The sequence below is a fragment of the Struthio camelus genome, chromosome W (genome assembly GCF_040807025.1).
Source record: "Struthio camelus isolate bStrCam1 chromosome W, bStrCam1.hap1, whole genome shotgun sequence".
NCBI classification, from domain to species: domain Eukaryota; kingdom Metazoa; phylum Chordata; class Aves; order Struthioniformes; family Struthionidae; genus Struthio; species Struthio camelus.
This window is the reverse complement of record NC_090981.1, coordinates 21033083-21047731: the sequence shown is the minus strand read 5'-3', so window position 1 is coordinate 21047731 and position 14649 is coordinate 21033083. Positions and strand designations below refer to the sequence as shown.

The window sequence follows — 14649 nt, the reverse complement described above, 5'->3', positions numbered from 1 at the left end:
GAAACAAATTGCATAGCTGAGTTCCTGCATACTCTGTTATAAGGGGATTTCAGCTGATTAGGTTTGAAATTAAAGAGTATTCTATTTGCTTTACTAAATTAATAAGCACTTGCATCTTATACTTCTCCTGCAACTTGCTGAAGTGTTTAATCTATATGTCATCAAAAAGTTGTAGTTGAGTTGCCAGTTTTCTCTTGTTGCTTATGAAACTCCATGAAGGATTTCCGGCTCACTAGTATATTGCATACTTCTATGCTAAATAAATGTAGTGACTACACTTTGAGTAAGGTGTAGTGTCTAGGCTTTGGCCTCCGGTATTCCTAAAGACAGAAGCTGGCTGGGAAAGGCTGTCAGCAGGGGATTTGGTGGCATATATGTGGATGCTTGCTGAAGGTCCAGTTCGGGTACCTCCTTGCGGCTTGTGTTCCATTTATTTCTCATCTTACTCATGTAGTAGTTCACTTGTCACTAAAGGACTTAGGCTAACCTATGCATTTAAATCTCCTGTGAAATATTTGTTTTTTGGGGGGAGGAAAATAGTGTTGCTCCAGAGGATTTGCATGTTTTTCTTACAATGCTTACGTGGTAGTTTTCCTGACTGAAGTCAGAATGATGACTAAAATTTCCTCAGATGAATCAACTAACATCTAAAAGTATGATGAGTCTTCAAGTGTGCTGAAATTATAGAAATAGTCAATACCAAGCTGTATTTTCTTCTTATCTTAAAAGAAAAAAAAAAAAGAACAAAAGGAATTAGATTGCTTTAGACTAGGAAAAAATCTCCCTTGTATGTCAAGTGGATGAAATTAACATGAACAAAAATGGATGGAGTTACAGGTGAATAAGTTCTTGTATTGTTGAGGTTAGTTTTAGACAGTGCCTTATGAGAAATGTAAAATGATAAAGCAGCTTAGGTACAGTTATTGACAACGAGGGAAAGAATTCCACAAATTTGAAAAGGAGTTTTACTTTATGAAATAAAAATTAATTTTATTTTTAATATTTATTCAAAGACTGAGTCATGCTTGTAGGTGTTTTGAGATGATCAGAAAACAGAAATGGAATTCAATCTCTGCCTGGCAAAAAGTGTACCAGAAAATAGTGAGATGTGCTGATTTGTTGAAGAACATATCTGTGTATGTAGCAGCTGTGAAAGTTCAATATGTTTTGAATATTTCAGAGCTCTTACTTTGTCTTTACTTTCACCTGAGATGCTAATGTGTTTACTTTTTTTAACTTCTGCACTATGGAAAAAATCATGAAATATTATTGATCAAACATATCTAATCTGATTTTGATCTATTAAGTTATGGAGTTAACTGTCTTTTCATTTGACTTTACTATGGAGTTTTTATTTGGAAGTCTCTTTTCTGGCTCAAAAATTAGAGCTAAAAAATAGCCCACCAAGTATTATGATACTGACACTAGAAGCATCTGTTTGTTTGAAAAATAAAGGTATTTGTTTAAAAAATAAAGCTACATTCATTTATAATATCAAGCTGTTGTAATATCAACTCTACTGTTTTTTGATCATATGAGGATTGTGTGAAGGCTTGAATTTCTTTCACTGGAATAAAAAAATTAAAAATAATAATTGCTCAACTTTTTTTAAAAGTAAATGAACCTTACTAAACAGCATCTAAATTTAGAGCTGACTCTTACTCTATCACAAAAGCTTTTGGAGGCTGGAAACTGCTGAAGTCTTCTGTCCTAAATTTTCAACTCTGAAGCTTTTTACTGTGATTTTGAAATTTCACTATTATCCTGTTGCATGGAGACACAAAAACGAATTAAAATGATGCAGTTGTCTTAAGCTGTTCCTTTTAGGCTAGCTCTAGTCTTTCGGTGAGACGTGCAACAGTACATGAAATAGTTGATTAGATATTTCAGTTGTGTACTGATGACCTAGCAAGGAAGCTGTCAAAATAAAAGCTTGATTTCAGAGCTGTGAAGTAAATTAGTCTTTCTCCTGTTAAATACTTTTGAGGAGTTTTGCTGAATAAAAACAATTCTGTCTGTATACCGGCATGGTTTGTGTGTTTTTGCAATGCAATGTTGAATGTTAAAAATTGAACAGGACTTGTCCTTGTCTGAAACAAGGATTACTAACTAGGTGAATTATTCCATAAACTCCATTATTATGTGTAGTGTTGGAGGAAGGCTCCTGGAGAGCTGTGGAAGAGGCAGTAGAAACTTTCTCTGCAAACTTTTGGAAGGCGTGAAGAGATTAACTCTGCTGTTGCGTTAATAGAAGTACCAAAAGTGCAGGACCTTGGGCTGATTGGAGGTATGTGAACCAAGAAGCTTGAGGAACTAGCAAAACTGAAAACATGTATTGTGTGAAAGCAGTAGGAACTTGGTTAAATTTTATATAGTTTAGGGTCAAACCAGGGGGTGTTTTTTTTTACCATCTTCTTATTTCGTGGGCTCTTTTTCTCCCTAGCTCCTGTGCTTCCTGTAGAATTGGAGAAAAATAGTGTGCTGATACTAGAACTGACATGGGATCTTGTAGTTAAACTATATATGGTAATACATATGGTACCTCCGGGAGCAGTTAAGGTTGCATGTTTCATTTAACTTTAACTTCCTGACTCTGGAATGTTCTATTTAGCAGCTTTAATGTTCTCTTCATAGGTTTATTTAATAGTAAGCCTGGAACATTAACAAGGAATATACTAGCTAGTAAGCTTTTATTTTAAAAGGTGACTTGCTTGTTTGAAAGTGAACATTGCTATGACATACACCCCAAAATGTGTAAACTTGCATGCTGTTTAAGTGGTGCTGCTGCAGGCTCAGTCATCTGAGGTATGTCTGAATGAAGGTGCTTAAATGAGATGCATAGTCTTTGAACCCCCTCTTATATAGGATCTTTGTTTTTATTACCGTTGAACAGGGTCTGTGTTATGTGGCATATAGTGCCTAGTAGTGTTAACCGCAATGTTTTTAAACACTTAAGAGATGTGTAGATACAATCCAGCTCTGTGATCTAGAGATGTGTTTCTAGGTGTAGCCTTTTAACTGGTGTATCATTCCCTGCATAAGAATTTGAATTTTAGCAGTCTACTAATAAAATAATAAAACACTAATAAAACTGGCTTTGAGTAGGATGTTCTTATGTCCTGTTGAGTGAGGCCCTGCAAGAAGTTAAATGTTCAAGCTATAAAATTTCATGGTATTTTAAAATTGTTACCCACCTGGCGCTCTCAAGTGAATGTGTTTTTTCACCAATAAATGTGAAAGAAACGGTGTGATGCATGTATGGTCTTTGATAATGGTGTAATCTAAAGAACCGACACTTATCTCCAAGACACTGGAGAAGGGGAAATATGGCACAGTTTTGGTTATGTAGCTGAAAAAGATTCAATGAAATTATTTTGTGGCCTTGTAGGATTATCCTTTTGGCTCATAGCTGATGTTGCAGTACTCTTAGGTTATGAATACTGAATCTAGGAAAAAGATAAAGAGGATTTAAAATAAAATTTCTCTAATGAAGAGTAAGGAAAACATACTGCTATGAAGTAAAATCATCTTTGCTTATTGAATAATTCATGTTCTATCTGGATGGTATATGAACTTGGAACAATAGCAGCAAAGCTGCTGATTATACTGATTGTATAATGGAGCAGAGTGGAGGACAGTATAGCCTGAGTATTTTTTAACTCAGTGGTTTATACATTCTGTATATAATGTTGCAGTGCTTTAAGTGTCCTTTCTTTAAATATTTTTTCTTTGTGCTCATAACTGATCAGGTCATGTGAAAATTGCCACCTGTTTGTTGGGGGTGGGGTGGGAAGCTGGAGAACACTTTAGTTTTCTTATAGTATGGATTTCCTTGGAAGTGAGACTTGCTCATTTATGGTTTGTGTATCCAATTCAGATAAAAAGTTCAGTGTTTTAAGTTCTTTAGGATTATACAACTGTGCAACATGAATTTAACTACACAATTTAATTTACAAATACGTTGGTGAATTGCAAGATCACTTTTGCTTTACGCATCTGTAGAGCTCCATTGCAACTTATGGAGTTCCTCTGTATAGAACTTAGCAGAGAGTGCAAAAGAAGCATTTCAAATAAGCTGAATTTTCTGAGTTGGAATCTCCTTGTCTCTTAACTAAGTAAGCTTTAGGTGCAAATCATCAATGTGCAAAATATGATTCTGTAGAGTAAAAATGTCCTTTCAAGGAATACAGGTGTCTGTCATGTTCAAATATCACAAAATACTCATCTAGCTTTTGGGAGAGGACTTTAGGGAGTGCTTCATGTAGTTCTTATCTTGGCTTTAGTGAGCAAGTACGTAAACACCTATTGTACTGTGGAAAGAACACTACTGAAGTTAGAAGGTCAAGTGTGTACAAGCTTGGAAACGATAATGTGTGTAGGTGAAATATGGCATGGTAATTTCGTGCAGTGGAGCGCTGAGTAAACTGGGAGTAACTACAGTAGTTCCAGAATCAGAACCAGTATAGGGCAGTGCATTGGTGAATCTGAGGTAATAAGCTGCCTCTCATGGATTCATACTTCAACTGAGATAAAACCAGTGCTGGCAAAAGTAGTTCATTCTCTGTGTACCCAGTAAATGCTGTGTCCTCGTATGGTTCTTCATTACAAATTGGGATGGTGCTTTGGGTGGATGTTACTGCAGTTCTGTGGATAAGTTGATATTGGGTTGATTTGACTGTGTGGTCTAGAGCTAGCCTAGTGTATTGACAGGGACCACTAACCTGACTGTCTTTTGTCATCACTAATTTTTCACTTGTCTAAAATTGAATCCTAGAACAGTTTTATTCTTCTGCAAGTGTGTAGAGTATCAGAGTGCTTTCTGTCAAATGAAATGTGTAACTAGCTATCATCTTCACTTTCCCTTGCATTCTTCACTGCTCCTTTTCCTACTTCTCAGGCAGTTTCTCTACAGTGCTTGGGAATATCTATCCAGTTCCATCAAATAAAACCTCTTTTAGCTAATGGCAGTTCTGCATCTTAAATTAACTGCTTTCTTCCTGGTCTTCCAGTTTCATTTCACTGTTTATTCTCAACCTATATGAACTGAAGATCTAATTAAGTTCTAGTTTCTTTTCCTACTATGTAATAGCATTTTGTCTTTTTTCTTAGCTTCCTTGGCCTTCTCTTCTGCCTCATACTTCTACATAAATAACTTCAGTCCTATGACATTGTTTTGCTAACTTGGCTTTCGTTGTGTTTACCACTGTACTGTTATAATATATTTTTTGAGCACTTATTTAAATCTTAGCTGTATTCTGTCTAGCTGAAATTTATTGGTCAAGTTTTTATACTTCATGTTTTTTATAAACAGAATGCTCATTTATGAGACTAATAGAACAGGAAAGCAAACTGGGAATTGGGGAAGAGGGGAACGTGCTGTATGGGCAGAGTACATGTAAAGGCAACATAGACCATGTAACTAATGTAGCAAGAAAAGGGGTATACAAATAATTTAGAGCACTTACACTGTGCGTGTTTTTCTTTGCCTTAGTTGATATGTGCTTTTGCATGGTGTCTGACTTCTGAACCTTATAAATTATCTTGAGTCTTTGAACCAGTTAGTCAGTGGGCTCCTAGTTAACATTTTAGGAAAACTAATGCTATTAACCCTTTATATACTTTACTTGCATTCTGTATCAGAAGTACTAGAACGTCCAAGTTGATTCATACATATCTCTTTGCCTTCTAGTGCTTTCCCTTTAAAACGTGAGCATTATGGTGAAGAAAAGATATTGGCATGAACAATATAACTCTTTCAGAGGTAAGTATAATGAAAAAAAACCTAACCAAACAAAAGAATGAATGCCACTTTCCAAGGCAAGTATTTCATAATGTTGTACAGCAGCTTGTGTGCTTTAAAGATCTAAATGCTCTGTTCATGTCAAATTAGGTGCACATTTTTTTATTAGGAAATGTTATGAAGAGAATGTTTGTGTCCTGGACAAACTGATAGGAATGTTTGTCTTCCTTTGGACAAGTAATGTATTAAATGTACAAGGCTTCCTGTGTCCCTTTAGCAGGAATCTGATAGAAGGTATTAATTTATTTAAATAAGCGTACCTGTAATGTAACTGTAATAGCTGTTGGTTCAAAGCAGAAAAGGCAAGTGCATAAACTGCCATATAATAGATTCATCTCTGAAGACAAAAATGTATGTGTTGATGAATTGGCTTCATGCATTATTTCCATATGTTTCAGTAAAAACGCTCCCTAAAGCATTACTGTGTTACTTCATCATCATGGGAGAGTATTTTAACTTTTAGGAATGTATTCAGTAATGTTTGTTCATTACTCTATTTTGTTTCTTTTTATTAGTGGCTTTTCTTGCTTTGCGGTTTGGTGTCAAAATGCTAGTACTGTTTACAAAAGTAACATTGAATAAATGCTCAAGTTTATCTGTATCCTTTGAACACAAGGTAACTTTTTGATTGTATTTTTAGTCTTTAAGGTGATGTCTGGCTGACCTCTTGTTTTGGGTCTGTGTGCGGATATGAAAGTTCCAGAAGTAATCGTTTCTTAAACTGAAGAGTTCTTGCTAGGGTATTTGTAATAGAATTGCTTGCTTCTTTAAGGTTACTTACCTGTACTCACCGAACATAGTGGTTGGAATTTCACGAACTGGAAAGATAGGACTGTTGCTTTTGTAAGGCGGGGCAAGAAATGGAATTAATTTGTAATAAATGCTGAAGTACTAAGTTCAACTCCTTAATTTGGATATTATTCAGAAAAGGCGTGGAGGTAGTTATGACATGAGTTAAAAAACAGGCCATGATGTGACCTGAGCAGGGAGTAAAAACTGCTTGCATGCTGTTTGGAAGCTGTATGAATACTGAAAAGCACCATTTTGGATCTCTTGAATTCCTTCAAGTAGGAAACTCCATTGCGCTCCCTACAAAGAAGATACGAGGAACAAGCCAGGATAAATAGGGTGGCAGAGCCTTATGATGTCTAGCATAGTGACAATCTCTTCTCTTACTGTTTTGTGTTCCTTTGGTCTTGGTCTTTCTCCCCTTAGTTCTGTTCTAGATGACACATCACATCAGTTGCAAGGGTTTTTTTCTGAAAAAGAGAAAAAATTTCAAGAACTGTGTTTATGAGAAACAGCCTTGCTTGTTGTAGGCTATTCCTCAACAAACTTAGATGTAATCTGTGAAAATAATGTTTTGATTACTCATTGGAGAATCTGTATAAATTAAATTTTTTATCAGGTAGGATGGCATGGATTTGGGGTGGATGTTATCATTTTCTGTAATTATTATTTTTGCAAATGCACAAGAAATAGTAAATACTACTCTAAGAGTATTTTCTTCTTTTAGGCTGGTGAATCCTGTTTTAGGTTTTAAATACTAAGTGTACCAGGAAATGCTAGCTGTCGTCTTCATTTACAGGTTAGGTGACGCATCTTGTAGGATAAATCCTGTCAGGTTTTCTTAATTCCTCGTACAGTGTATGTAGCTGAAAGACGTATCTTAAGACATATTATCGAACTAATATTGGCTATTCTGTTCCCTCGGTCTCTTTATTTGCAAAAGATAACATTGTGTAAATATATTTATAAATTGTCTATTTTTGAAACTAGTTGGAGGTAGCAACTATTATAACTGCAATCTCAAATTAAAGAGCAGAATTAAATACTGGCGGTAGTTTCTTTGACATGATTCTATTCTAAACTGGCTGTATTTCAATTTATTATGAAGTAACTTATGTATCAAGTGCTTACAGTGAACATCTGATTTGATAGTTGCTTAGGTGTGCAGTGTTAAAACTGTCTGAGGCTGTTAAAAGCAATCAGGAAAATTTTAATAAAGATTGTATTAGTATAACAGAGTTGAGAAGGTCGGTTATTAGTACCTCTATTAGGTAACATCTAAAATATTAAACTCTTAAACTTGTGGGAAAAATTGATTCAGGTGTGCAGATAGACTCTTCAGTTACAAAAACATTCTAACCTTGTTAGTCTCCATCTCTGATAACTTAATACTATTTACAAACTATAAATATACCCTGTGCTTATCTCGCGTGCTTAAGTGCAAATCTTATGTTAATGCATTTATAAATAGAACTCTTGAAGAGAAGGATAGCATAGTGTGCTGTTTGAAGGCATGTCTAACTGGACCAGAGTAGGACATAAGGTGAAATCGACTTCAAAAGCTGGCAGACCTAAAAATACAGCATTTAAACTGGTTAGAAACTTCATAAACTTAATATTTACAGTATCACTGCAGATGTCTTGGAAGAAACTCTCACTGAACCTGAAAGCTTTATTTATGAATTATTTTCAGAATAGGATGTTTTGCTGCTATGAATTTTTAAATGCTTCAGTTTGGTATAATCTGTACTTGGGCTGTTTTTACATTGCTATGCTATGGGCTAGGTATGCATTAACAAATTGAGTTAACTTCTGTCACGTGCAATGAACAAAAATATTAAGGTTGAAAAGCGGAGTTTTATCTTGGTTCTGTTTGTGTACGAATGAATATTTAAAAGGAGGAATGTTTGTTTAGGTATTCATTTAATGCTTATTTATAAAGTTACATAGAAGATTATTTAAAGTGGGGATTGTATCATAAGGGATTAAAAAAAGGCAGAATAAAGGAGCCAGCACCTTGCTATTCATAGCTAAGATACCAGCCTTTGGAGAGGTGTATACATGGAATAAGTGTGTTATTTTAATGGAGATAAGTGATATGGTAGGACCCCCAGGCAGATAGTGCTTTAAGGCATATATACTTGCTATAGTAAACTTTTCACAGAAGATTGAAAGACTTTTAAACTAAAAGCCAGAAGAATGTTGTTTGAAAGCTAAACTTAAGCAGGGAACTAAAATCTAGGAAAAAAGGAACAAAAATAAGGGTGTTTGTAAACGGCAGCCCTTTCCTGTTGTAGGTGAGGCTCTACTTCTAGGCAACCTAATGACCGAGTGTCAGCAAGCCCTCTCCTTTCTGCTTCCTGGGAACTTTGTCTCCAGTGACAAAGGTCTGTGTGGCCTCTTCATTATACTCTCTTAGGCTGTGCGTGAGTGGCAGGCCATTTATAAAGGTCTCTGGATCTTTGCTTGAATATGCTTGGTAATTCAGTTGCCTTACAGGAAGCACCACCTGACACAACTCTCAAAGGAGCACAGTTGTGAACAGAAACATAAAACAAATGCCATCTGTCACAGATGGCTGTAGCAGGTTACCATGTTCTGTGCCAAGTATCTCATTCCCTTCTAGAATTCATCCAGGACTGTTCACCTATATTCCATGACTGTGGGAGAAAAATGAAGTTTGGGGCGCTGAGTCTCATTACAGGCCATGATCGATCTATCATAGATGCCGAAACTTCTTGTTTGTCCTCCCACCATATTAGTCATCTTTGGTTTTGAGAAGGGGATTCAGATGGAGAGAAAACAGGAGTGACGGTCCTTTCTCTCTTCCCCCGAGTCCAGGCTTTTACACTTACCATTTTACGTCCCCTTTTTCCTGAACTTTTTCCCTTTCTTGTTCTAGTGGCATCTTGCCCAGTTACATTCTAGCTTTCGTCCTCTCTCTGCAATTGAATTAGACTTCTCTAGCACAGTGCTTGGGTTCAGCAGAGTCTGTTAAGAACAACAATGTCCGATTTCTTGCTGTCCTTTGAAGTTCAGCCTCTGACAACAGGAAGCTTTACTTCTAAGGAGTGTAGTTATCTGCAACAGCTGGAGCTGTTGGAGACTGTTTAACATCAGCAGATCTTTTTGTATATGTAGAATACGTTTTTCCCTTTGGGGCCCATAACTTTGTGTGGCTTTACAGTGAAGGCACAAGACTGCCTCCAGTTGTGCTTTGGAGTTAGGAGGTTCAAAGGAACATATATTAGTCTGTTTCAAAGAAGAATTTTCTAGATTGATTTTTTCAGATATGGACAGAAAGAACACTTTTCTCCTGTTTTCAAAAGCAGTTTTGATTGAAATGTCGTCATTTTTCTCCCTCCGTCTTCTGAGGCTCAAAAAGTCTAAGACAGCTAGCAGGTATAGACAACACCTTATGTGGATGACCGTTTGTAAACTGTGGTCTTGCTAATGGCTCCCTAGAGGCCTTAAAGACTGAAATCTAGAAGCTAAGACCAACTCTTGGTGTTGCTGTTAGTGTTTGGTTATGCATGGGGTAGGCTTAGGTGTGATTTGGACTTTCCAAATTAAAGCTCTTCCTAGGATTATAGATGGATTAAAGTAATCGTGCAGGTTAATTTCTCACTGGTAAAGCTTCAGCTTCTCGGAAACTACTAGGCTTCGAGTGGACATGCATGCAGAGCGGCTAACGTGCTCTATGTAAATACATACTCATCTGTCCTTGAGCTCTCAGTTTGGCTTCTCGGTTGGTGCTATTTTAATGTTACGCGAACTGAAACAGCATGAGATTGGGAGCTTTTCCAGTGATGATAGACCTTCTTTCACTCACAAGTGCTTTCTTGGTCATTGCTATTGTCTTAGTAATGCTACTGAATCCCTTTGTTCTCATCTTACTGCTTGTTGTTCCATGCTTCTGACACATCACCATTTGCTTTTCATCACCCTGACTCTGCCTATTACAGCAAAGTTTCTTGCTCTATTAGCGAGACTACGTGCTGTGCCCAGGTGATACTTAAAAACAGGCAAAGACAAAATGGGGAAATCTGAAATAGATAACAAACTTTGGAACTATTTTCACTTTCTGAAGTGGTGGTGTGTTAGGGGAATTCAGTTTGAGTAGTTTAACATAATTATGTGTTGTATGTGTGTTAACTGGTAAACTGTAGAGGACTTGTTAGCTCCTGTTTACTCCGAAATCAGATTTGAGTCTCTTCAGATTTGTCTGCATGCCCAATCCCTTGTAGTGCTCTGCCGTGGAACCCGTTGATGGGAAATGTTAGTGCCTCCCTGGCCTTTCGTTGTTCCAGCTCTGTTTCTCTTTGCAGTATGAACATCTTGTGAACGTGCACCACCTATGTGGAGCATAGTACCAGGAAGTTGGGCCTTCCCCCTGCTACTGAGGTTACCAAGGCATCAGCTATGGTGGCTTTTACTTTCTGGTGCTGGCAGTACTATGCAGTGCTTAAGTGGATAGCTTTTATTTGCTATGGAGGCTGTGTATTAGCACTATGAATTCTAGAGTTGTTTACCTTGATATTTCTCACTGGAGAAATTATGAGACTTGGAACATAAGTATTTTTCTTTGGTATTTAGTACGTTGTTATGCATGTCTGCTGCTTCAGATGTGCTGACCTTTTTTCTAAGTACTAAATGGTGCCCTTGAAGCCCTACCTCAGTGCAGTCCATTTCTAATTTTCTTTCTTCTCTAGCTTGTATAGCACAGTGGGTGAAGGAAATTACCTGTCACTTCCTATTGAGTCTATTCCTCTGAGATCCGTAATTTGGAAAGTGACTTTAGTATATTCTACGGTGCTCGAACTTGTAGGAGGATGCTGTAACCAAATGTGTTGGTATTTTTCCCTCATAAATATTCTGTCTATGCCATACCACTACTCAATGTTGTGAGCATTTATCCTTTTCCCTTGCATTAAACAGTTCTGCTTGGACTGGAGCCTCTATTTGCTTTTTTATTGGTCTCGAAGCAAGTCTTTCACTTCCCTCCCCTTTGACATTAAGCGATCATGTTTCTTCACAAAGTAAACCTCTGTCCTTCATCATCCAACTGATAGGTTAGTCAGCAGTTGATCAGTGTTTTTCTTAATACCATGCCATGAATAGTCCATGGTTCAGCAGGTGCAATTAGTAGAGTGCTTGTTCATGTTCTTTTGCTATCTTTTCTCTGCTGCCTCGTCGATTTTTTTTCTTGCATGTTGTAAAAAGCTATGATGTATATAACTTTTATTTTTGAGAATTAGGTTTTTAAAAAAGCTCCTGATGACTTTAGGCTGTATAAATAACATTTTGAAGCAGTCTTTTTCTAGAGGATGTTTTCTTTGACAACCTTGTATTCCCAGCATTTAAGTGAATGTAGCAAAACAGTTTTGAATGAATATTTAGCTGTCCTTAAATGTTATTGCTGAGTAGTAGGCAAATATCTGAATTTTGGGTTTTTTCCATCACTGTTGTCTAATAGAAGACAACAACCGCTATTCTTACTTGGGCCCAGATTAAAAAAAAGCTTTCTCATGATTCTTTATTGCAGTAGTAAGCTAACATTATATTCTTGCTGGAATCCCTATTGGAATGAGTGCCAAGGCAGTGAAATTAAAGGGGAGGGGGTGGGAATGAATGATCTAATTAAATGGGAAGAGGGCAGAATTACTATGGTAAGTAAATAGATCTTATTTTCAAACTCCAGGAGTTAAAGTGCAGTGTCTTTGCCATTGCCTTAATAAATCATGCATCTCAGAAATTGTAATTAAGAAAATAATGCAAACGTTTTAAGTTTGAGTATCGTTCCATGCTATTTGAGTATTTCCTTTAGTAGGTAAACAGATACTGCCTCAAAAAAATTAGAAGTTACATGGTTTCTCTTTGCAAAGCTGGCATAAGCTGCAATGACTGTTTAAATAGCAATGTCAATTGTGTTCACTGGGTCAGGAAATCTTTTTCCAAAGAAAAGCCCCTATAAAACTGTTATTCAGCCCTGATTTTTTTTTAAGCTCACTTCAAAGCTGCACCAGTATCTGTTGCAGTTATGTGCTATAATCAGAGTATTCAGCCTTACAGTAGCGCTAGGCATGGAGGACCTATAAAGCAAATATCATTAGTTATTTTTTGATTGTATAACTTTAGTTGAAGGGAGAGGTAATTCTCTACAAGACTCTTACTGCATTGATTAACTTTGTTTTTCATTTACAGAGTTCCTGTAAACACTAGTAAATTCGACTGGCAGGATATGTCCTGGAGATTTTTTACGACAGCAACTATCAAGGGAAAAATTTGCGAATGGGATGAATACGCCATTGTTGACTATTACCTGACAGAAGCTGGCTGGGCACTTCCCTAGTGATGTTTTTATTTTTCACATTGCCCAATTTGAGTTTGCTGATACTGATTTAAAAAGAAATCAAAGTGGAGTACCATAAACTTGATATGGAGAGTAAAAAAAAAGACAAGGACAAAGCAGATGAAAGAATGGCACGGCCTAGTGGGAGGTCAGGCCACAATCCACGTGGATCTGGTTCTTCAAATTCTGGAGTGTTAATGGTTGGACCTAACTTTAGAGTTGGCAAAAAAATTGGATGCGGAAATTTTGGAGAGCTGCGGTTAGGTAAGATCTCTTATTTCTTTGTTTTGGTTTACGTTATTCAAAGCATGTATGCAGACTAGGAATGAAACTGAACAGACAGTTACAGCTTTTTAAACTACTTTCAGATACGTTAAATTTGCCTCTCAGCTCTGTCATGTGTTCACAGCTCTATCATGTGTTAATATGTGTGTATATGGCAGGAGACTTTCTAGGATTAATAATACTTTGTACATAACTGCTGTCACGAATTCAGTCAGTTGTCTCTAAGATGCTGGAAATGCCAGCATGGTTACTGTATTTTGCTTTCTCTCCTGACCTCCTGAAACAATTCTGATGTTTTTGGGCTGAATTTGTAAAACATCCTCCTTCCATAATTCTAGCATAAACACTCTATTCTTGGAGATCTCTTGGAGACAGCAGAGAGCAGTGCCTGTAACAGGCATGCCAGAACTGCAGCAAGCTTTTGATTTCCTTGATTGCTGTCATCAGTGGCAAGGCTGAACAGTGAGCTGCTTGCTGTTGGTTGTGCAGTAAGGATTCATCTGTAGAAAGCCTTGGAGGTGGGGGTAATGCTGTAAGTTAGCTCTCTCCCTGCCAAGTCTTAGATGGATGAAGATAAAATGGCGAAGAGGGACAGGCTGAGAAGAACCTGTGGAATTTTGAAGAATGTCTGGGCCAAAGTCGTCTTTTAACTGTTCGTTAAGATAGACGGTGTATAAAATAGGTGTGTACTTTTGGAAGAGTTCATATTAATTTATTTTTTGGGGGGGTTGATTTCCATGATGGCAGCATTGATTAGCTTTTATGATCTGGGAATTCTGTATGCGTTGGCAAGCATGGGTCAACATGTAATGCCAAGAATTTATTCCAGTATTCCTGAAAGGCTTGAGTTAACAATGCTCTGCTTCAAGGTTTAAAGGGAGGCATTTTTAAAAGCAGGGTATTTGAGTAGGGTGGGCTGTGTAGATGTAGCTGTTGTGTTTCCGTTCATGTTTTGTTTCTGTGGTAGAACAACTTCTCATTGTCCTGCAGAAAGATAACATAAGGTGCTTTTAGCATTGCACTTTCTGGGGCTTTTATATCTGGTTTGAGTCAGATGTGTAAACAAACAAGCATCTTATTGTGAGAGATGAAAGATTGTTTCTGGACTCTACTGAAGAAACTATTTAACACAGTTTCCATAAGATGTGTTCCAATTATTTGTAGCAATAATTGATTGCAAACAAGATTGATACACTTCTGACTTTTGAAGTGTTAGATATGTGCCTTTGCAGTTTAGAAGTTAAACTGGAGTTCTCTTGAGCTCTTAAAATTTCTTATCACATTTAATACTATAGACAACTGTAAACTAAGCAAGTTAACATTTGCAGGGATTTTAGGAAGAAACTTTTTGCCCTGTGTGTTGTCTTGGATTACAGCATAAAGAGCTGGTAATTTGATATTAATCTAAAATAGGTAATCTCAG

The 14649-nt window shown here is 36.9% G+C and overlaps 1 protein-coding gene across 6 annotated transcripts in view; it reads left to right on the top strand.

Annotated features, from left to right (window-relative positions):
- LOC138064042 (casein kinase I) overlaps positions 1-14649 on the top strand; it is a 79421-nt gene that overhangs the window by 10543 nt on the left and 54229 nt on the right. For 5 of the 6 annotated variants that reach the window (XM_068924717.1, XM_068924714.1, XM_068924715.1 and 2 more), the window contains exons 2-3: positions 5690-5761; positions 12794-13205. In XM_068924717.1, the coding sequence (XP_068780818.1) occupies positions 13028-13205 (178 nt within the window). In that variant the 5' untranslated portion in view covers positions 5690-5761; positions 12794-13027. Of the gene's footprint in view, positions 1-5689; positions 5762-12793; positions 13206-14649 lie in introns of those variants that run through there. The other variant, XM_068924718.1, reaches the window with a different exon arrangement.